At 43.5% G+C, this 23,550-nt stretch overlaps 1 protein-coding gene across 10 annotated transcripts in view; it reads left to right on the top strand.

Annotated features, from left to right (window-relative positions):
* Positions 1 to 221: 221 nt before the first annotated feature.
* Positions 222 to 23,550, top strand: part of EPC1 (enhancer of polycomb homolog 1) — a 64,607-nt gene continuing 41,278 nt past the window's right edge. For 6 of the 10 annotated variants that reach the window (XM_068146229.1, XM_068146227.1, XM_068146228.1 and 3 more), the window contains exon 1: positions 925 to 1,454. In XM_068146229.1, coding sequence (XP_068002330.1) covers positions 996 to 1,454 — 459 coding nt within the window. In that variant the 5' untranslated portion in view covers positions 925 to 995. Of the gene's footprint in view, positions 560 to 924; positions 1,455 to 17,909; positions 18,064 to 23,550 lie in introns of those variants that run through there. The other 4 variants (XM_068146233.1, XM_068146232.1, XM_068146230.1 and 1 more) reach the window with 2 other exon arrangements.

Raw genomic sequence — 23,550 nt, 5'->3', positions numbered from 1 at the left:
AGCAGCGACTACCTGACTCAGCTCCCAAACTAGAGCCACAGCATCGAATTTCCCAACCCACTTCATTTGAAAGCCTGCCAAGATAGGTGAAAGACCTTATAAATATGTAAAGCAGGAAGTTCAAATTACACAGTGATGTAAATTCCCAGTGATTGATGCCCTTTAAAAAAAAAAAAAAAGAAAAAAAAAAAAAGAAAGAACCAACACACCACACGCACAAATAACAATCATAATCATAAATCCTGGCGATAGCCCCAACGCTGGCAAATCTGCGCTGCTCCCCGCGGTGCCTGGCGGGGCCGGCCGGAGTTTAGGCGATGCCTGCTACTTTTCGTGGGGATTTTATTTTGGATTTCTACCACTTCCTGGAGGCCAGGGGGAGGCACAGTGGGAGGAACCAAAAAACTCGGTGCCACAGCCATTTTGTTTGTGGGCAGCATGGTAGAATTCTGTCAGTCAGTATAAGGAGGGGTTTTTAAAACAGTATTTATGGAAAAACTATTCCTGCCGTAACGGATGTATCTGTTGAATTTAGTGTTCATTTAGTTCTTTCATAAAGGTAGGTGTTTATATTTGCAAGTAAATCGAGGATTTGTTGGGATTCAAGCCTCCCCACTTTCCAGGAATGATGGATTTTGTTTCAGGCATGACTGGCTTTTTCAGATTCTGCCAGGCTGCTGAACTCCGTCAGGGTTGGGGTGCAGGGGGGGCCGGGAGACGGCCTGGGGGAGCGGCCGAGGGATGCGCTCATCGGCAGAAACTTGCTTCGGGGTGAGGAGTGGGGGCTGGGCGGGGACAGTGGAACGGCAAAGTCTCGGAATTATTTTCTCCAGCTGTTTTTCTTTATTAATTCTCAGGAGGCGGCTGCTCTCATTGAAGGGGGGGGAGGAGGGGGAAATGAGGCGGGGGGCTGCGCGGAGCGAGCCGTAGTTTTGCAGTGTCACCGAAAACCAGCGCTAGACTTTGGTCCTGTGTGTTTCAAAGGCTGGTGTAAAATGGCACACTGCATTTTTCCAGGCGGCGATGGCGGGGGCAGCGGGGGGGGAGGGGGGGGGCGCTGCCCGCCGAGTCTATCGAGCCGCCGGCGGCCCTGGCAAAGTTGTGACCCCGGCGGCACCGGGTCCTTCCCCCCCGCCCCGGCTCCCGGCCGCCCGCCGGCATCGCCCGCAGACCCTCGGGGAAGCCGCCCCCTTCCTTCGCCCCGCGATCCTGGCGGGGTGACGGGGAGGAGCGGAGGAAAAGGGAAGGAAAAAAAAAAAAAAAAGAAAGAAAGAAAAGAGGAGAAAAAAAAAAAAAAAAGAAGAAGAAGAAAGAAAAGTCTCACTTTTTGCATTTGCGAAATATTTCAAGGATGTTCGGGGAGCCCTTTGCAGCATGGAGGTGGCTGGTTGTGGCAGAGCGAGCATGCAGTCCATATTGTTACAGCCCTTCTGCAAGGACTGCCTTCTCCGAAGGTAAGTTTGTGGTTTTACCCAAAAATATTCGTTGCTGCTGTTTTTTGGCGTGTACTAGTGCTGTGGAGGGCTTTCGTTGTGCTGATGAACAAAACGTAGCCTTGTATTTTTCTTGGCTTTGATCTCATGTGTATCCCACCCAACGATGTCTCCTTTAATACCGACAATTACTGAAGTCAGTTTTGTTTCCTCTTTAAAATTTTATGCACGTGAAGCTTAACAGCCATTTAAGTTCAGCTTAAGACTATAAGAACTCAGATATTTTCCAGATGGACTTGGGTTTTTTTGGGTTTGTGTTTTGTTGTGGTGTTTTGTTGGGTGTTTTTTCGGGGGTGGGGGGGGGAATGTTCTTTTTCTCTCTTTTTTTTTTTTTTTTTCCTTTCCTTCTCCTCGTCTTGGTTCTGCCTTTTTGTTTGGTCTTGGTTTCTTTACCGAGTAATAACCGGATCCAGGACCAAATATGTGACCGTCTATAGACATATAACGCAGCTCTAATATAAAAAGAAGCAGATTATGTTGCTGCTGTATGGTCTGGTGGTGGCTAAAAGAGTTTACAATGCCATTTGTGATGGCTCTTGATGGATTACTTTGGTCTAAAGTACGAAGGAAAACTGCCCTTGGTATGGTGAAGGTGGGGATTGACATAATAGGGTTGATATTAAGTTATGCCTCTTACTAAACAGTGACCTTTTTATTTGCAAATTAGCCCTCTTCTGGCAATTAGCTTAAAGCATTAGTTATATAAAGGTTCTTATTTCACCACACTTCGCTTGGATGTCTTGGGTTGTTGGGTTTGGTGTTGTTGTTTAGGGTGGGTTTTTTGAGGGGGGGGGAAGGGGTGGTTGGTTGGTTTGTGATTTTTTTCCTCTGAGAAGGTACATTTGGGAGACATTTTGTAATTTTAGGCATTTTTCTAGAGGCTTTTTCTTTTTTTCCTCTCTTTTTTTTTTTTTCCTCCTCTCCCCCCCCCCCCCCTTTCACACGGTGGGAGATCCTTTTTGTTTTGCATTGATGGGTGTTGGTGGCGCTGTGGTGCTCCGAAACAATTTGTGTCCCTGGCTCTAACGGGGGAGGGGGCCGCGGGAGGGATGGGGGAAGAGAAAGGTGGGGCACGGCTTGAGCTATTGTAGCTTTTCCTTTTCTCTCGATCAAAAGTAACCCTAGATTAGTTAGAAAAATGATCAAACTGTATCCCTGGAAAATTGTAGTGGTGCGTGAACTGTGGCCCGGAGCAGGCATGACCTCACCCTGTCGCCGGTTCCTGTAATGAGGCAGATTTTAATTTCTTCGTTTTCAGCCCTGTACCTAAAGACCAATTCTCGTCGCTAATACCAGTTTCGGCCCTAGTCCTAAAATGATTTCACAGGGGTTGCAGATGAAAGGTTTTCAAGTGATTTTTGCATACAATATGGAAGGCTTTGGTACACACTTACTGTGCAACTAGTCCATTGTTTGCTTGTTGCGAACTTAAAGGTTCAGTTCCCTGCTGGTTATGAAGCCCTGAGGTCCTTCTTGCTCCTGTGCTTGCATATGCAGATTTATCGTTGAGGTCTGTCAGAGTTTGGATTGTGTGTGAAGGTGGGATTGTAAAGAAGGGAAAGCTGAATAATCCTTCAGATTGTAACAGGATTCACCTGAAGTGGGTGGGTTTTTCCCTTTCCTGTTGCTAAGTGGAGCATGCGTTTTACATGTACTTATAAACAGGTATCTCTATTCGTGTGTGCTCTTTTCTCTTCTTACAACCTACAGATCGCCTCGGTTCTAAGTGCAAGTGTTTTAGAAGGCTTGCTGCAAACATCCATATTAGGTGTTTAAGAAAACAGAAGTGATTAATGTTGTAAGAAGATAGGTGGGAAGACATAGTCAAGCCTGATCAGAGAATATGTTAGAAAACTCAACAGGTTCAGGAATAAATTTAACACTAAATTTAACACGTTTTGAAGGAATCTGTGTTCCTATTATTTTGGAGTGATGTGAAGCTGTGAGTTTTGGAGATTTTTTTGGCATGTATTTTACATTTCAGTGTCCTCATTACTTTCTAAGAAAACACTTGGACTCGATGATCCTCGAGGTCCTTTCCAACCTAAGCGATACTGTGACAAATACTAGGCGTTCTAAAACAGTGTCTAAACTTCTCATGGACGTTCTAGTCTTCAAAGATGCATTTGATTTTGTTTTCCTAAGGAAAGTTTGGTCATTATTTAGTTTTATGGGAACTGATACAACTTCAGGTAGAGCTCTGCAGTGGTCTTTTGGTTTGCTTTTTTTATTCGGGGCTTTGTTTTGTTTTGTCTTTAAGGAAGGTAAAATTTATTTCTGTTGAAGATAAGTAGATCTTGTAACCTTCTTCTAGTAAGAGACACCTACACCTAAGAGAGCAGACAGCTTTTAGCATCTCTGCTCTGAATCTTGGCTGGAACACAGAATTCTGTTGGCCTATGGCAATGCAATACAACCATTACACCTCAAGTGTCCTGGTACAAATCTTAGGTGTTGAGGGCAAGTATGGGCCCTCTTAGAAAGTTGGATTTTTCACATCTTCCATCTCTGATCACTAGGTGATCCATCTCTAAGTCACAAGGTTGGCACCTTGGGTTATGCCAGTGAAAGTAGAATCAATTGTTGTTGGATCTATTACAATAATTACAAATCTTAGAGAATCAGAATCTCTGGGTCATTTACATCTGCTTAATTCTGGTACCACCAGAATTCTCATCTTTCCATTGTGTAGATCAGTGTTGAGTTTATATATCCATGGACAGTGGTACTGAGCAAATGATAAACTGAGGGTAATTTTGTGTCTTTTCTCCTCTTGTCATCCTGGACTATGACAGTGGTGATTTCTTGTGACTGCAGCTGTGCACACAGGCCCTGAGTGAACTGATGGCTAGTGATCTAGAAATGGGTAGGTTCAGACTGGATGACAAGTAGTAGACAAGGAAGTAGTTCTTCACCATGGAGGTGGTGAGGCACTACAACAGGTTGCCCAGGGAGGTGGTAGAAGCCCCATCCTTGGATGTTTTAGAAACATGCAGGCTGGATGTGTCTCTGAGCAACCTGATCTAGTGTGGGGTGTCCCTGTCCATGGCAGGGGGGTTGGAACTGGATTATCCTTGAGGTCCCTCCCAGCCCTGACAATTCTGTGGTTCTATGATCTTGCTGCTCAGAGGCAGCTTCTAGCTCAGTGAAGTCAACAAAAACATGAATGCAAAAATCCAAATTTGCTTCACACTTGCCTTTCTTTCTCCCATTCAGCTGGGGCTACTCTTGAACGCTGGTTAGGGTTTTGCAACTTTGAAGCTGCATCTGATGAAAGTATCTGTTATCTGCAACCAAGAAGTCGTGAGGTGAGAGGAGTGAAGAGCTGCTGTTTTGCAGTTCAGTGGCTTCATTGCTTCTCTCCTGCTTCCTTTTTGAGCCATTGTGGAAGAACAAATAGTTCCTAGAAGATCAGTACCAATAAGGAATATTAATCAATTAAAATTTAGCATTCTCTCAAAGCTAAATAGCAAGATATTTCCTTCCTGCATCTGCTGCAGAAATGCTTTGAAGAGTTACTACTGAGGGGTAGCTTTGTCTTGATTATCTGTTTTACCTACTTGGTTCCTTCTGAAATGTCTGTGGAGTGCTAGGACCTAAAACATAAGCTTCTTTTTCTTTTCTTTTTTTCTCTTGGTAGGTTTCTTAGTTTTGTCCTTTATCTCTCTCTCCCTTCCTAAGATGGCAAAACAAGTCCACTTTCTTCTTAATACTGTTTCCCTTTTACTTAGACACTTTATCCAGACCCCACCTACCTTTCAAAGATGCTTGGCTCTCCTGGCTTAAAACCATTTGAAGTATAGCATCCTACTGTAAACCAAAGAATCTTTTCCAAAATCTTAACTCACCTTTACTAATAAAATATTCTCTGTCCCTTCATGATGCTTCTCCTACCAATATCACTGCTGTGACATACTCAAGTGAGGCATAGGGTAAAGATGGCTGGCTGTCTAAAATTGCCATTGAAGTGCAGATATGTCGACCCCAGGCAGATTTAACCAGCTTCTGAAGTTAGCCAATAATCATGTGAAGACAGTCCCCCAGATGTGTGCTAGTGGCATAAAAGAACATCATCTGGGACTCAGTTCAAATAAAAGCTAGGATTCCTGTTTCATCCACTCATAAATCACTGTTCATCTAATGGTTGATAACACATTTTGGTGGCTGGGTCCCCTGAGGATTCCCTTTTGAGGGTTCTAAACTATTCATTGTTCCTTTGACTCACTCAACAGGGTTTCAGAAGTGGGGAGATAGGTCTCTATATTCTAAACCTCATGATATAGTCTTGTTTCTCACCTTTCTTACTCCATGATTTTGTTCTTTGTAGTGATCCACATCATACATGTCACGTTATAGCAGTGAATAAAAAAGCTTGCTTCAAGGGTCATGTGTTTCCCAGGTGTGAGCAAAGGATAGTGTATTTCTTGCTTGCTTCAGGCTCCCATCTTCCAGAAAGTTAGGTCCCTCCACATTTCTCCCAGACTGGTGTTTGCCTGGCTTTTCAGTGTTGGGAAATAATGTGCTGTACCTCCTACGTGCCAGAGGAAACTCCTATGGGTAGCTCATCCTTCCACCTTTTAGCATTCTTCACATTTTATTTCTTTTGCCAAATAGCTCAATAGCAGTGAGGGTGTCTAACCCCCTAAGTCAATCCTAGATTTTAAATACTTTATTAAATAGATGATGTGGGGATATCAGTGCTCTGAAATAGAATTTCTCTGGGTAGTTGTGAGCAACAGAGTATGACTTGGACATATATCATAGAATAGAATCATAGAATCAATGAGGTTGGGAAAGACCTGAAAGATCATCCAGTCCAACCTGTCATCAAGACCTCATGACTACTAAGCCATGGCACCAAGTGCCATGCCCAATCCCCTCTTGAACACCTTCCCTGGGCAGCACATTCCAATGGTGAACAACTCTCTCTGTGAAGAACTTTCTCCTCACCTCAAGCCTAAACTTCCCCTGGTGTAGTTTGAGACTGTGTCCTCTTGTTCTAGTGCTAGTTGCCTGGGAGAAGAGACCAACCTCCTTCTGGCTACAACCTCCCTGACCATAAAACAGTGGCTTGAGCCTTGGGCTTCTTTAGATCCTTAGCCAAGTCATGTTTCTATTACATTGTGTTGCCACTGGACTGCCCTTTGGCTGCAAGAGCAAGATAATAGCAATATTATGAATTTCCTCAGTGTTAAGGTTTTGTTCATAAATTTGCTACTGATAATAGCTAGATCCTTCAACTGGTGGTCAGAATGTGGCCCTCAGAGTAGATGTTGCAGTGCTTGAAAACAGAGGTACATTTGCTAAAAAGTCATCTTTTTGTTTATTTTCCTGTATTAAAAAACAACCAACCAACCAAAAAACCCCAGACATGGGATCTGCCAAATAACTTGTGAGTACTAGGCTTCACTTGACATGCAGGGAGCTGAAATGCTGTTATGGAGGTCCCAGATGGTAAATGGAAAGCTTCTTAAAGACACACAATGCTGTGCAACAGTTGTTAGCTATGACCACATCTGTTAGTTGCCACCAGTGAGCACCAGTGAAAATGGCAAAAACTCCAAATGCTTTCTGCACTCTGTGGGAGTTCAAACCTATGGCAAACAGTTTCAAATGGTGGCACACTGACTCTCCTCCATCTTCTGTTGTTGAAGACAAACTGGATCACTTATGCTAGGGAAAGGAGGGGTTAGATTTTACAAGGTGTTGAGCACTAGGATTCCCCAAGGCAAAGAGGTGAGGTGAATCTCATCCCTGCTCCCAGGGCTGTTTTCTGGATTTTATTCAAGCCTGTTTCCATATAAATGTAGGAAGCCCTGGCAACAGTGAGCAGAACCAAGGAACTGTTTCACTCACAGCAGTCCTCATTTTGTCAGTTTCCATGTTGGTTGGTTGGTTTGTTTTTCTCTGGCACCTGTGGTTACAAGTGTGTGGTTAGATACCTAGCTAACAAGCCTCTAAAGTAGTGTTTACTCATGCTTCTGAGTAAACTGGAATCACTATATCATAAACACTGACTGTAGAATTTGTTTCACCATCTCTTTAGATGGGTGTTGTTAAATCTAGCATCCTGGTCATTGAAAAGAGACAGGGGAAGTATATCACGTCTTTAAAAAACGAACAACAAACCCTCAAAACCAAACTAACCAAAACCAACCACACCAAATCAAAATCCCAAATGTTGGATGTCTGTTGCAGTATTAAACTTCACTGAGTATCCTGACCAGGTCTTCATTTGCCTGGTAGGGTTAGCTCAGATGTGAATGTCCTCCGTCACATATATCCTACCCCCCAGTATTTGCTTACCTGAATAGCACAAGTCAGCAAAATCCTTTCTTCCCTTCAGAGCTTTAAGAAACTTGCTACTGGAAGCAAGACCTCCCTGGCCTCACAGGTGTGTGCATCCTGAATATTCATTAACACAAATATGAGGGAGTTTTCCAGGTTTGTTCAAGCAGGTGGGATTGCTTAGCCTGGAGAAGAGGAGGCTCAGGGGAGACCTTATTGCTCTCTACAACTACCTGAAGGGTGGTTGTAGCCAGGAGGGGGTTGGTCTCTTCTCCCAGGTAACCAGCACCATAACAAGAGGACACAGTCTCAAGCTGCACCAGGGGAAGTTCAGGCTCGAGGTGAGGAGAAAGTTCTTCACTGAGAGAGTTGTTAGCCATTGGAATGTGCTGCCCAGGGAGGTGGTGGAGTCACTGTCCCTGGAGGTGTTCAAGAGGGGATTGGATGTGGCCCTTGGTGCCATGGACTAGTCGTGAGGTCTGTGGTGAAAGGTTGGACTTGATGATCTTTGAGGTCCAACCTGATGATTCTGTGTGACTTTCAGCATTGTAGGCATCCCGTAGGTCCTGTATCTTTTTTCCTAGGAATCTCGGTGCCACATAACCTGGTGGCTAAAAGGACAATTTCTTCAAGAGGCTTTTTTGACCTTGCAGGGTTTTCATCTGTTATGCCAAGTGTATGTAGGTTTGGGTTTGCTTTCTCTTCTTTTTTTTCCCTTTTGCAAATCCAGACCTTTGCATTTCCAGATAGAAGAGGATAAGACTTTTGCCCTTCTGCTTGCTCTTCTACTGGAAATAAATCATAAGATTAACTTCACTTGACTCAGAAATTATTCCTGTGTTTTATATAAACCAATGTTTTCAGAAGTCCATGCCTAAGTAGAAGTGGCTGGAGAAGTAGAAGTGGCTGGACTGTCTGCCTGGTTCAGATTTAAATGTTTTCTTTTTACCATAATGTTTTGAAGCAATTATCATGAAAGAAAATCAAGTAGTGGTTTTAATATTACTATTATAGGTTTGTATTTCAGAATACAGTTTGGAGAAAGGGTTTTAAAAACACAGAGAATAAATTCAGAGAGTGTACAATTTTTGGTTCTCTTTTTTTTTCCTCCTTCTGCTTTGTTTTTGTTGTTGTTTGTGTTTTGTTTGGGGTTTTTTTCCCAGACTGTTTTGTTGTTGGCTGGTTTTGTAGGTTTGCAGGTGTTTGGGTTTGTTTTCTTTTGGTTTTGTTTAGTGGTTTTGGTGGTGGTGGTGGTGGTTGGGGTGTTGTGTGTGTCTGTGGTTTTATTTTGTTTTGGCTTGAACTTTGCAAAGGGATTACATTTCAAAACTTTATCTGGTTTGCTACTTAATCCTGAAAGATTGTTTTCTGAAATGAGTTGCTGGAGAAGATGACTGAGGGAAGAATTCAAAGTGTGTTTAGTATAATATATTTTTTTTGAGGGAATGCATGTTATGGAAGGAAAGAGTAAAGGAAAAACTCATGAGTCACTTGTCTTTTAACCCTTACAATCCTTAGGATAATTATTCTGAGTCTGGTAAAATTTAAACAGGAAAAGATATCTTCCAGTATAGAAGAGTATTTTTGTCTTTTTACCACTGCTGTATCTTATAGAAGAACTTCTTCCACTACCATGTGTTTTCCCCACACACATAAAAGCTTAAATCTGAACAAGTCATATAAAGGAAGCTACTTTCTTTCTAATAGTACTAGAAAACTCACACAAAATCTTTGAGCTTTCAAATACATTTTAGGTAAGAGAATGGCAAAATGAGCTCTATCTCTGCAAGTGATATTAAGACAAATAGGGAGTCTGTAAAACAATAATCCTTACACACTAAGTACTCTTGCAGTCTTTCTCCTCTGATGGAGGCCACTGTCTCCACCATCCTTAATAGTTTAGCTACAGTTACAGAAGTAGAAATGCGGCAGTAACTGTTGCTGCTCCTCTCACAGCTTTATGTCACCTCAGTAAGAGAACTGCTAGCTAGTGGATTTTCCTCCTCCTTTGGATATAGCTCTGTGGCATAAACACATTCAGGTTCAGCTCAGTTTCCCTGAGGATGCTGGGCTCTACTTTTGAATATGCGTGGCTGACAACACATTCCTCAAGTCAGATGACACCATTCAGTTGGTATCTAACTCCTGTCACACATGTGGATATATGTTGCCTGTTAGCTATGTACTCCAAACTGTAAAATCCCACCCATACATGGGGGTATGTAATCAGTATGAAAGAAAATAAGAAATCCTTCATTTGCAGGCTAGTTCAGGCACTAATCTTGCCAGCTAAGGGTTTTTTTCCAATATGGGATGTGACAGTGCATTGCTGGTTTGTGTGTGTATTTAATTGCAGGTTACACAAAGATAGGGGTTTAGTTTTCAAATACTTTTTGCACAGGCTGTATCCTTTCAGAGCACTCTATTCTTGTAGTCTTCACAAAGTGGATCATGTGAAGGAAGAGGGCAGTGGCACTAAACTGTAGCTAGCAGGGGAGTAGAATTTCTAATATGAATCTCTTCAAGGGCCCGGTGCCCAAGTCCAGTGCACAAGCCCTATGAGGAGAGGCTGAGGCAGCTGGGATTGTTTACCCTGGAGAAGAGGAGGCTCAGGGCAGACCTTATTGCTGTCTAAAACTACCTGAAGGGAGGCTGTAGCCAGGTGGGGGCTGGTCTCTTCTCCCACACAACCAGCACCAGAACAAGAGGACACAGTTTCAAACTGTGCCCGGGGAGGTTTAGGCTGAATGTTAGGACGAATTTCTTCATAGAAAGAGTGATTGGCCACTGGAATGGGCTGCTCAGGGAGGTGGTGGAGTCACCGTCACTGGAGGTGTTTAGGAAGAAACTGGATGGGGTGCTTGGTGTCGTGGTTTAGTTGATTAGATAGTGTTGGATGATAGGTTGGGCTCGATGATCTCAAAGGTCTCTTCCAACCTGGTTAATTCTATTCTGTTCTGTTCTATTCTAAGTGACTTTTCTGATTTATGTACTTGGGTGGTTGTTTTCTTTTCTTGCTAAGTATCTGACCAGATTCCCACTTGGTACTCAGTGCAGCTTCATGAGCAACGAGGTTGATCTCCTGCATGTGAAACCCATTGATCCTGTGAGAATTCCTTATCCAGTTTTATGTATGGCCACATGTAACATAGTGTTAAAACTTCAGATTTTATGGTAAGAAAGCAAACTTCTGTGTGTCTGGTCTGAATGGTAAGGACACAACTAGTTTTGTAATCAACATCTATGAATATCTGAGGGGTGGGTGTCGAGATGTAGGTGCCAGGCTCTTTTTGGGTGGTGCTCAGTGACACAACAAGGAACAGTGGGCACATGCTGGAACACTTCTTTATGGTAAGGGTGACAGAGCACTGAAACAGGCTGCTGAGAGGTTGTGGAGTCTACTTCTCTGGAGACTTTCAAAACCTGCCTGGATCTGTTCCTGTGTGACCTAACCTAGGTGATCCTGCTTTGGGAGGGGGTTTGACTGGATGATCTCTGGAGGTCCCTTCCAACCCCTCGAATTCTGTGATTCTGTGACTTGTGCTGTTGGTTCATGAATAATTTCTAGGAAGACACTGCCCATGAGAATAGCAGTCATTTGGTTTATAGTGGAAAAATGGCATGGTCATGTTTAACACTTCCAAACTTCTTGTTTCACCAGGGTGTTATAGTTTTCAAATGTAAACATCTTTAGGCAGCTCTGGAAACATAAAGGATTATGTTAACTTACATTCTATTGAATGGTAAACACAAATGGGAGATTGAATGCAGTTATTATCCCTTCTCATCTCTGGTATTCTGCAGTGTAAATTGGAAGTGTGCTTACAAAATATCAAAGGCAACTAAAGGATTTGGCCCTGCAGTGCATGTTCTTACCTGTTCATTACAGGAACAAAATATATATATACACACACACACAGATATGTGTGTATGTATGTCTATATGTGTGTGTGTGTATATATATGTAATGTGACAAATTACTTTCCCGTCACTGAGACAGGCATTTTGGTCACTACTTCAAATTACCATTCAGAAGGCTTCAAGGTAAGCCCCAGAGAAAGGCAACAAAATTGGTGAGGGGCTTGGAACACAAGCCCTATGAGGAGAGGCTGAGGGAGCTGGGGCTGCTTAGCCTGGAGAAGAGGAGACTCAGGGGTGACCTTATTGCTCTCTACAACTACCTTAAGGGGGGTTGTAAACACGCAGAGGTTGGTCTCTTCTCCCAGGCAACCAGCACCAGAACAAGAGGACACAGTCTCAGGCTGCGATAGGGGAGGTTTAGGCTGGAGGTTAGGAGGAAGTTGTACACAGAGAGAGTGATTGCCCATTGAATGGGCTGCCTGAGGAGGTGGTGGAGTCACCACCACTGGAGGTGTTCAGGAGGAGACTTGACAGGGTGCTTGGTTGCACGGTTTAGTTGATCAGGTGGTGTTGGATGATAGGTTGGACACGATGATCTTGAAGGTCTCTTCCAACCTGGTTTATTCTATTCTAAACAAGATTGGTACCTATTGCATCTCAGCCATGAACACCTACTATAACTCACTGAATATACCATACCATTCTTTGAGATGCCAAAGCTATGAAACACTAAATTGTTTTAAAAAAAATAAAAAAGACAGAAAAAAGGAAACAAAAAAAGGCAGAATTTATCACAAAGATATTCTACACCAGTTTTGTAGTGTGTCTGAAGCCTTTAAATATGTTTGACAGTTCCATTATCTCTTTTAAAGCAGACAGTTGACACCAGCAAATAAGGTGAAATTCACTACAAATTATAGCAGTTCATTTATGGTTGAAATCTTCATGTTATTAAGATAATTTCTCTGTGCATCTACTTATTACCCTAATGTGACATCTCATAAAATAATGGAGAACCTTTAGTGTCACATTTCCCTACATTTATCTCACTTTAATCCAAACTCCAGGTAGCTCACTGAAATGATTTAAAAGCATATAGCTCTCTGCAGTGTGTTTTAAAAATAAACAAACCCAAATGATAGCTGAGAAGCAAATTTGAGCAGAAGTGTCCCTAGCAAATGTAAATCAGTAATATACCTACAGAATCCATACTAGCTTACTACAGAACAAAATCTGTCCAAATACCCTCAAGAGTAAATCGTTCTGGAAACAAAGCCAAATAGGGTATCTTCATAATGTGTCACTACTTAATATTTGATTATTTAAGGGGGGGGGGAGAGGGAGGAAAAAGAAAGGCCAGTGATAGTTTTATCAGAGTAGTCAGCATTTATGGAGATAAAAGCGAAAAAATAGGTCAAGAAAATTGCTGTATAAATGAGCTAAGTGAGTTCTACAATAGCAGAAGCAGGATGTAAAGTAGTTCCAAAGTCAGAGAAATGAAAAGCAGCAAATACTCATGGATATGCAACTCAGTGTAGAGCAGTGTACTCAGCATATTCCTCAGTCTGTGAAAATACTGTGTTACCTTCTGCCTGTAAGAACTATGCTTAAGTGGCTGCCAAATGAGAAATGTATTTTACCTTTAACACATTCTTTGAATTATTTTCTGCTACAGTTTTAAGTAGGTTCAAGAACAGTATGGCTAGAGGAAATGGATGAATGTAAGGTGTCAAATGCACTGGTTTTCTAATACCAGTCTGGTTTGGGGGCAGAGGGAAAGGAAAGAAAAAAGGGCTGCAACACCTCTGCTGTGAGTATAGGCTGAGGGAGCTGGAGCTGTTCAGCCTATAGAAGACTCAACTCTGGGGGAACCTTAGAACTGCCTTCCAGTACCTGAAGGGATCCTACAGCAAGGCTGTAGAGAAACTTTTCATAAGGGTGTCTAGCAATAGGAAAATGGGGAATGGTTTGAAGCAGAGGGAGAATAGGTTTAGACTGGACCTTAGGAAGAAGTTCTTCAGTATGAGGGTGGTGAGACTCTTGAAGAGGTTGCCCAGGGAGGTTGTGGATGTCTCCTCCTTGGGGTGTTCATGGCCAAGCTGGATGAGGCTTTGAGCAGCTGAGTCTAGTTAAGAGGCATCCCTGCCCATGGCAGGGAGGTTGGAGCAGATGATCTCTAAGGTCTTTTTCAACCTAAGCCATGCTATGATTAAAAAAAAAGCCAAAACCAACAAACTAACAAAACCAGATAAAACTCCCTTTTTTTTCAATGTAGAATAACATAAAATGTTCACTGTTAATACTGTATATTTCTATGAATATTTATTTTCTCAAGTAAACAGGCTTCCTTTAAAAGTAGAACAATAGAAACCCCATATCTGCAGTATTAGCCTTCATGTTGTGCTTTATTTTAACCTCTACCTCCTTTATTTTATACTTGCCTATATATAATTTAATGTGAGATAAACTCCTGAGAATATTAAAAAAGGGGGTTGGGCTTTTCTTTAGAAGTTGAAGCCTGTTGAAATTTTATATCCCTTTCTGCATATTTTCTTGATCCTGCAAAGCACCAAAAATGACAGTTTAAGATCTATGCCCTTCATGCATTTTGTGATTATGGTTGCTTCTAGGATGGGGCAACAGTATTAAACCAGTGCTAACAAAAGCACAACACAATGCTTAAAGGAACTACTGAAGATCTTTCTTTAACTCAAGAGTTTTTGAGCTGCAAAATAAATAGTAACATTAACAAACCTTGTCAAACAGTATATAGAACTTGCAAACCAAAATAGCAAGGTATTTTGGGGGTTTCACAAAGCAGAGTTAGATTATGTCAGAAGAGGCCCCTTTCTGTACAGATCAAGTGGTTGGATCTTGTACTGAGTTTAGTACATTTGAAATTGTTTATATTCACTACCCACATAGCTGATGTATAAAGGGCTTTCATTTTAGAAAGTGTGTCCTTTCAATTATTGTGAGATCATAAAAAGATGGAGCCTTAACGAAATGCCTCCAGTGTTAAAGATCTCATTTCAGTGGCTTGTGTAGAAAAAGAACACTTCAAAATGCCATACTCATTATATTTCCATTACCTTTCAGTTCATTAAGTTTCAGTTTTTAAGATGGATGCATAGTACTTTGGTGCAAAATAATAATCATTTACATTTACTGATCTTTTACTGAGACCTAGCAAGGAGTGTTTTGGACACTATGCAAGACATAGCAATTTTACATTAGATACTGTGCAGGGCAGCACTGATGTCTGCAAGTGTAAGGTGAGCATTTAGGTAAATGCTACAAAATCACACAAGATCAAACATATCTATATCCTAACTGAAAGGAAGGTAGACCAGAAATACTTCTCTCTTTACATTCTATACTTTTTCCTGATACAGAAATGAGGGCTGATGTGACATTGTTTTCAAACATCCCACATTTCATCTTACCAGCAATTTAACTCGGGTAATCTCGAGGACTAATCAACTTCTGTCCTAAAATAGTTAAGCACAGTCTATTTCATTGGCAAAACATTAAAAGCTGATGAGTCCAAGAGTTGCAGGCCAAAACTCTTTCTTAATGCATACTGTCCTGTTTGTAGCCAAATGTTACTGTCTGTTCTGCTTGTTCTGCACTTTTCCCAAGCCTGTGGTGGGGTTAGAAATGCAAAGGTCAGCTAAGGATAAACTTGAATATTCTTTCTGTGTAGTGTAGTTCGGGATACTTTCCTTTTCATTATGCATTGTTTTGCTTTCATCAGTGGAAGTGGAGAGTTATATTTAATGGCCTTATTTCTTGCTTAGCTGCCAGGTATTTCATTTTCACTTAGTGTCTTAGGTCAAACACAATCTATGATAGCATATTGATTTTTTTATTATCATCCCCTTACCTATCTGCTGGTTGGATGAACTAAATTATTCAGCATTTGTAGAAAACTCTGTAGATGTTTTATGTGCAACTTATTTTAGCATTACTATTTGCAGCTAGTGTTTGCTTTAAGCTTTATAATTAATGTAAAAAGCCATAAGCACTTGTGGTTCAGATGTAACCACTGAAATACAAGTGAATACAACGATATGCTGTAGTTCTCCTAAGTACTCTCCTTTAAAAACAAAACCAAACCAACAAACAGAAACAAGCTTAAAAAAAAACCCCAAAACACAAACAAAAAGCACTACCAAACCCCAACAACCTTCCCTTAAACAAAATAAGCAAAGCCTTGCTCTCCCTAGCAGCTGTCTTCCACTGTATTACCCATTTGCTGTAAACAATTTCCTGTCCCAAAGAGGCTGTGTAGGGAAATGACTTGCAGGTGAAAAGAGTTTGGTAGAGCTAAGAGGAAGTCAGACATGCAAATTGTTGGCTTGAAACTGCTGTTAACAACTGCATCTAGCAGTATTTCATCCAGTGGTTAAGAGTTGTTTCAGGTTGAAGACAGAGGTGTTACTATTAATATTTTTTGCCTCTTTTGCAGAATTTGCAGATTTTAGAAATTACTAAGCAAACCAGGGCTTCTCTAATGTTTTTGTGATATTTATGCCATGTTTCTGAAAGTTCTGTTTCCCAGGAGTAATATATGATAAAGTACTGTCTACTAATTCCCATATGACACCATGGAACAACAGTATTTTGCTTTTAAGAAAGGAGCGTTACTTAGAGTAAGAAATTCGTGGTTTGTTTCATTTTAATGAAAATAAACGTAACTTGGAGAAGGTAGACTTATTTCATTAGAGTCACATTATGAGCTAATACAAGAACATGTCCTTAGCTAGACAGCTTTAGCGATGGCTTTGACGTTTTTATGGCTGTGCTGCGATGACCCGGGCCGACACGTGGGGACATAACGGAGAAAAGCGAGCCTCCAAATTTCCAACCTCTTGCTAACAGCAGAACGGTGCATTACTTTAATCAAATCATTGAGATGTAAAAAAGCTTACTTAGTGAGACATACTCAAATTAGTTCTAACTTCTGCCTGTCGTGAGCCCGCTTTAACGGGTAACTGATAACGGGAATCTAAGCAAGGGTTAAACTAGTTCACGTGTCTGCACTTCGCTACTGGACCAAGTTTGTGAAAGCCTGGCAGAAAGGGGCTGGCAATGCTGCTGTGGCGGTGACCGGCTCTCGCAGCTCTGCATGTCTTCAGGGAGGTGCCCGTGTTTCTCCTTCGTTTACCACGAATGCGAACTTGGTTCCGCGATGCAGGGAGGGACGGAGCCCGACAGGCAGGTGCTGCTGAGGGGCCCGGAGGTGCCGCTTCGCTGCTGAAGGCGCCCCGTGACAGGGGCCGCTGCCGCCCGCCGCAGGGCTTGGGTCGGGCCCGGGGTCTCGGAGCGCTGCCCCATCCCGGGCTGCTCCGCAGCCAGAGCCCCGCGCCGGGTGCCGCTCCGGCAGTTGCTCGGGGGGAGCTGCGCTCGAAGGGAACCGGGCGGCCGTGTCGCCGCCTACCCGGGTCGGGGTAAGTTCAGCATTTAGGGCAGGCTGTCCTTCGGTCTGGCGCCCAGCCGGCCCCCGAGCCACCGGAAAGGTTGGGGCCGGCATTTTTACGTTCTCCCGCTTCTCTTCCCATTTTTCCCGTACCTAGGAAGCTGTCAGGGAAAGGCGCTGCTCCATTTACGTCGGGGACGCGTTGCTGCCCGAGAGTGGGGGGATTTGGGGCTAGCTGAACCTCCATAGCGCTCCAGGAGTGGAGCGCGCCTTCCCCGGCTCGGCTCGGCTCAGCTCAGCAGCAGGCGAGCGGCACAGTCCTGGACGGAGGCTGAGGCCCGGGTCCCAGCCTCTTCCTGCCCCACGCGAGACGGGGTCCTGCAGGGTGCAGCTGCGCCCCCCCCACCTCTCCTCCTCCCGCCCGGCAGCAGTGCCCTGTACCCGCTGCCCGGCCGCTCCGGGCTCTCCCGCGTTCCCGAGCCCGCGCTCCCGTGCCCGCGCTGCGCGCGCTCTCCCCCGGGCGGCGCTGTGCCCGCGCCCCTGCGCGATGCAGTGTGGGAATGGCTGTGGCGCTGGGGTTGGCTGAAAGAGGCGGCCAGTCGAGGTTTAATGTCCGCCATGTTGGCCGTGGCGTATTGAGCGGAGCCGGAGCGGCGGAGGAGAGAAGCCAGCGCCCAGCCCAGCCGCGCCAGCCGGCGCCGCCGGGCCCCGTGTCGGAGTGCGCCCCGCCCTGCCGGGGGAGCCCCGGTCCCTCCATGAGATCGCTCGGCGGGGTCCGGCTCTCAGCTCGGAGCGCTTTTGCTGTCGCCCCCCCCTCCCCAGCCGGAGCCGCCATCGCCGCCTAACATGAGCAAACTGTCGTTCCGGGCCCGGGCGCTGGACGCGTCCAAGCCGCTGCCCGTCTTCCGCTGCGAGGACCTGCCCGACTTGGCTGAATATGCTTCCATTAACCGGGCCGTGCCGCAGATGCCCACGGGCATGGAGAAGGAAGAGGAGTCGGTACGTGAGACCCCCCCCCCCCCTCGGCCGGGTCCCTCCATCCCCCCCGCACCCAGGGCCCCCACCTTCGCCTCTGCGCAAGCACAAAATGGCCGCCATCTTCTCCCCGCTCTCCCCGCCCGCCGAGGGGGGGTGGACCTGAGGAGGGAAGGTGCCGAGCCCGGTGGCCGTTTACCGCTCCTTCCCCCAGTGCTTCTCTACGGCCACCTCTCCCGCCAGCCTGCGCCCCACGGTAGCTGCGGGCCCTTGCGGGAGGCCCCGAAAGGCACAAAGAGAGTCACGTGATACTGCGAGCGGCCGCCATTTTGTCTCTTAGTTCTTGGGCCGGGCCTTGTGCGGCAGCGGTGGGAAGACGGGCCTCGGCGGCGCCGTGCCCGTTCTGCCCCACCGGGTGGCGCTGCCGAGCCGGCCGCCGCAGGGGGCGCTCGGAAGTTGTGGCTGTTGCTGCGGGAGCGCGCTCCGGCCCGGGCCGGCCTCGTGGGGGAAACAGGGAGGCAGCAGCGGCCGGGCGGGGAGCGGGGCTCGTCACCGGGCAGTTCAAGCGTTGTTGTCTTTGCCGGCATCGCCACGCACGTGCTGTGGTGGCGTGCCGCCGCCTGACTCGCGGTAACGTTCGGGCTGCCGCCGACCCGCGCGGACATAGGCAGCTGCCGCTGAGCTCCTTGTGCGTGGGCTTAGCTCTCTGTTGCTAGTATAGATAGCTTGCTGCCAGAGTTAAGAAAGGGAAGGATTTCTGTTGAGGTTTATTTGGAAAACCTAGAAGTGCCTTGAGAGACAGGCGCTAGGTAGGAATAATAATAAAAAAAAAGCGCTACTGAAATACTACTGAAAGGAAGAAAATCCGAGTTCGGAGACCTAAAGCATATCACTTTCTGCTCGGTTTTGCTGTCTCAGTGGAGAAGGCAACTTAAACCTGTCCGAACTTCAGGTTCACTCAGGCGTTCACTTGAGATGCTCTAAGACAGGTGTAAACACTCACTCAGGAGCTGCTACTGCAGAAGCCACTTGCTGAAGTGGGTTATTTGTTTTCAGTGTTTGCAGATCTTCAGTATAGTCAGTTGCCCTCCACTTGTGCGTTGAGCACAACAAATAGGAGAGAATTGTAGAAATGCAGTTATGTAGAGGGGTTTTGAATTTTAATGACAAGCACAAATGTGGCAGTTGCCTGGTCTTCAGCTTTGCTAGCTGTCAAACTTCTATTGTCCTTCAGAGGTGACAGGCTGTGCAGCTCCTGTTTGTATTTCTAGACGTAGCAAACTTTGAGGTTCTTCTAAAATTTAAGATACATGTATCATCTCTAAATGTAGTTTTCTTTTTGTGGCACTGCTGCTTTAAGTTAAGTTTCTTGAATTTTCATGGGTAGCCTTCAGGGTGACTAATTTCTAAGGAGTAGTACTCTTTGCATATTGTCTCTATTAAGTGACTACTCTCTGAGGCTTTTCTGGTGTAGCTGCCTGCACATTCTTTCCAAGCCATAAGTTGCTTTACACATCCACTACAATGTATATTGTGAAGTATGATTATTTTACTTTTTTATTGGTTGGAGGCTTGGGGGGGTTTGTGTTGGGTTTTTTTCTGGTGGACCTTAATTTTTGTGAAATAAAGGTCTTTGGAACTCCAGCATGGTGGTAGGATTTAAGTGGTAGGTAGCAGTGCTTAGGTGCTTGTGTTTCTTTTAACGCAGCAGACAGCTGTAGATTTTTGAGTGTGAGAGAACACCTTGAATTTCCACTTGTGCTAGAGTGTTTAATTTGTTACGTATGCTGTGATGCTTGCCAAGTTTCTCAGTTAAAGTGAGTGACTCTTCATGCATGCCTTTGTTTCTGTAGAAATGTCATGTTGCTCTCTAGCTTTTTGACTCTTTACCTGGCAGTTACAAGCTTTCAGGCTAGAAAATTACACAGAGTGGCTGTATAAAGCCTGAATAAACCCAGGGATACATGTCCTGGCTAAGGAAAAGTAGTCGTGCACAAGGGAAAACATTAATTAGAAGATTTATGTGGTTAATATGATGCTTTGAGGGTTGAACTTCAGAGCTTTAGGTGTAAGTAGACACTTTTCACAGCTGAAGTTTGCTCCTGTCTTTGTGTGTATACACATTTAAAACAAACACATGCTCTCCAGAGATTTGTTTGCCATCAGTAAACACAAATATCTTCCTGAATCGAATTCAAGTCTTAGCATCAACTATTTTATGTAAATTCTTCTCTCTTCCTGTTTCTTCAAGCTTGCTAAATTTCCTTCCTTTCCCCCTGTTGCCCCAAAAGGCTTTCTCTTCGCTTTTAGATTGGCATTGATGACAGACAGGGTACTTCACAACAGCTAAACCTCACAGGTTTCATACCCTACTATATTGTTTCCCAAACTTCATGCAATGCAAGATTTAGGAAGGTTGGAAGTCGCTTGTGTTACATAGTCATTGGAGACTTGTTAGAGGATTTTTTTTTTTCTAATACTTATGAAAATAATAGATAATATTTAGCTGTTTCTTTTTAAATGATGGCAAAGTGTCCATAAGGAGCTGGGGGAAGGGGACACTTCAGCTGGTGTGAACAGCCATTTATAGCTACATTATAAATAGAATTCCAACATTGCCTTGAGTTTTGCATAAATGCAATTTTAAGTGAACACATACTTGGAGTTAAGAGCTTTCCTCTTGACTAAACAACTTTCCCTAGGGAAAAAGGCAATCAAAGAAATTTAATATTCAAGGTATTTAAATAACTAAACAGTGGTTTGGTGCACAAAAATGAATCTATTTTACCTCCCTTTCATCTTCTCTTTTCTTCCATCCCATTCCTACAAAAAATGAATATAGAAAATAGTTCTAATGTATTGATAAGAGGCATGTGATAACTCTTAAGAGTGGTAGCTAAGGGCCTTAGAATTATAGAAATTCTGTTAATGAGCTTACTTTTCTGCTTAGTAAGTCCTAACTTCAGTTGGTGGGTATGTTTGGAGGTAGAAAACTACAGTAAATAAAGTTCATCAGCACACAGATAGAGGTACTTGAAGTTACCAACCCGTGCTGTGTTCTGCTACTTGGTTTAGCTCCCAAGGTAAACACATTGTTTCTAGGGTAAACACATTGTGAGACTGTTGCCAAGTCTGTTGCTAAATCTAAGAAATGAAAACCTATGGGGAGTCACACGCATCTCCAAGAAAGAAAAAGCATTCAAAATCTAAGGATGCTTCGTAGGCAACATTAAACATCACTTGTCTAAAAATCCTGGGTTTGAGCAAAATGCATCCTTAGAGCTGTGATTTTGACAGCCAGGTGAGTTTTTCAAAATCCTGGTGTCTCCATCCTTGGTGTTGAGGCCAGGGAGAGTATCAAGTGATGAGAAGTCCTGTTGCTTTATTGTATTGCTTCCTCTCTTGACTAAGGACATGGTCTGGTGGTTTACAGTTAACAGCTTCCTTGACCTACTAGGTTTCTGTTAGACTGGTTTATTATATGAAATTCTGTTTGTGAGGATTCATAATTTAAACTTTAAGCTTACTTTCTGATTTTAGTGTTGCTAGAAGCAGAGAGAAGAATGAAGTGCCCAGAGTTTGAAGTTCCAAGCACTACAGCTATCTAGTTCTTACTGTGTGCCTTTGCATGTGTTGTGATGTAACTGACAGGTTGCCCAGAAGGTGGAATTAAGTTTGTGTGCAGTTGTCACCTGTAAATTCTGCCATAGTCTGTTGCCTGATGTTCAAGCAAACTGCTGAAATAGTTTAAAACATGATTTTAATCTCTTTGAATCCAGAGTTGTAGTTATCTTCCTTGCCCTGGCTTTGGGAATGTTTAAGAAAAGCTTATTTAGTCAAATTTCATTATTAAGGGAAAAAGAGTCTAATATCACCATGACCTGTCAGTATTTGCTACACGTTTATAAGACCTGATGAAGATGATATAATATTCATTTAGATGCTTTGGAACACTTTAAACACATTCTCTAGTATGATATGTCTTAATTTAGCAAAGCACTATAGGTTAATTTCCCATCTACACCCTGTTTGGGTTAATGTCAAGTATCACATCCTCTCCATGAAACTGCCTTGAGCACAGCTAATACAGATCGCTTCCAAGCAGTACCTGCACAGAAAATATGTCTTTCTCTTCCCAAATACATGCTGGAGATATTGGCAAGATGCCATATGCATATTCTCTTGCTGCTCAGAAGGCTATTTTTACCTTACTAAGGGTAGGTTCTTTACTGGCTTTTTTTACAAGAAGGTATCCATATGTCACCATCTAAGCTGTGATGAGTTTGAACGTGTGAAGTAAGTGTATAGCTGAGGTGTAGTGACTCAGTACACGAATGAGCTTGAGTTACAGATAAAAATTTCACTAAAGGTCCTTTAGTTGTCTTTGTTCATTATGTTCTTACCAGCTTAAACTGCATTCCATGTGTTCTTCCATTAAAAAGTGTTCATATGTTCTTGGCAGAACCACTGCCTTGCTGATGCACAATTTATTGTTTTGTAGGGTGAATCACAACTATATGAATGTGAAACTATAACAGATCCTGTAACTGAATTGTTAGTTTCAAGTCTGGATTTTTGTTGTTGTTGTTTAATGTAAACTCATAAAAGTGCATATAAAGTTTTTAGCTTGCAGAAGAGAACCTGTGATAATTTGATAGGAGGGGAACAGGAGCAATGATTTATTGCCACTGTGTCTAAACCAGCAGTCTTATGTAAACACCTTCTTCAGAAATGGAAGAGATTTACTTCCAATACACCTGTGTGAAAAAGATACAAAATTCTTAATGAGAGAACTTTGGGAGAAATAAATGGCAGCTTACCACAGATGGCCAAATTTCAAGTGTCAAACTGTCATACTATGTCAGAATATTCAGGTCATGAAAAGTTTCTTTCCCCTCTTTCTCTGTGCCCAATTCTCAGCTATTTAGTGGCAGCTTACTGGATATTTCCCTTTGGTTACACCAAAGCTTGCTGTTCCATTCTGTTCAGTATTGGAAGGTTTTCTGTGTACCTGAACATTCATGCAAGTTAGGAAATCGGACTGATGGTGAGAACTAGCTTCTGTAGTGAGCAATTTGTGCCTTGTCTCTAACTACCTAAAGAAGCTAGTTAATTCTGTTTTATGAAACCCACCTGAACCAACAGTGTTTTCCTTTTATAGTCAGTGGCAGAGTGGTAGCAGACTTCTGTTACATATTGGCAGTATTTGTTTGAGGCTGGAATGGGATTGCCCATCTCAATTTGAAATTGGAATAAAAAAGACTTACCACTTCAAACTAAGAACAAGAAGTGTGGACTCCAGCAATGGGATATGACAACTTCTTGGGAACTGAAAGTTTGGTGTAAAAAGTCAGGTAGGCCTGGACAGGCCAGCTATCATGAAATATGACCTGGTGTGCCCTAGAGAAAGTGGATACTAACTACAGGTTGTGAGCAGAAAGCAACCATGAAAGTGGTTTGATAATGTAATGTTAGTTCTGTATATGGGATCAGTTAAATGTGTAGTAATGA

Source organism: Melanerpes formicivorus, unplaced genomic scaffold (genome assembly GCF_026170545.1).
Source record: "Melanerpes formicivorus ecotype bairdi unplaced genomic scaffold, bMelFor1.0.p_v2 SCAF_13, whole genome shotgun sequence".
NCBI classification, from domain to species: Eukaryota; Metazoa; Chordata; class Aves; order Piciformes; family Picidae; genus Melanerpes; species Melanerpes formicivorus.
This window is presented reverse-complemented; position numbering and strand designations above follow the sequence as displayed.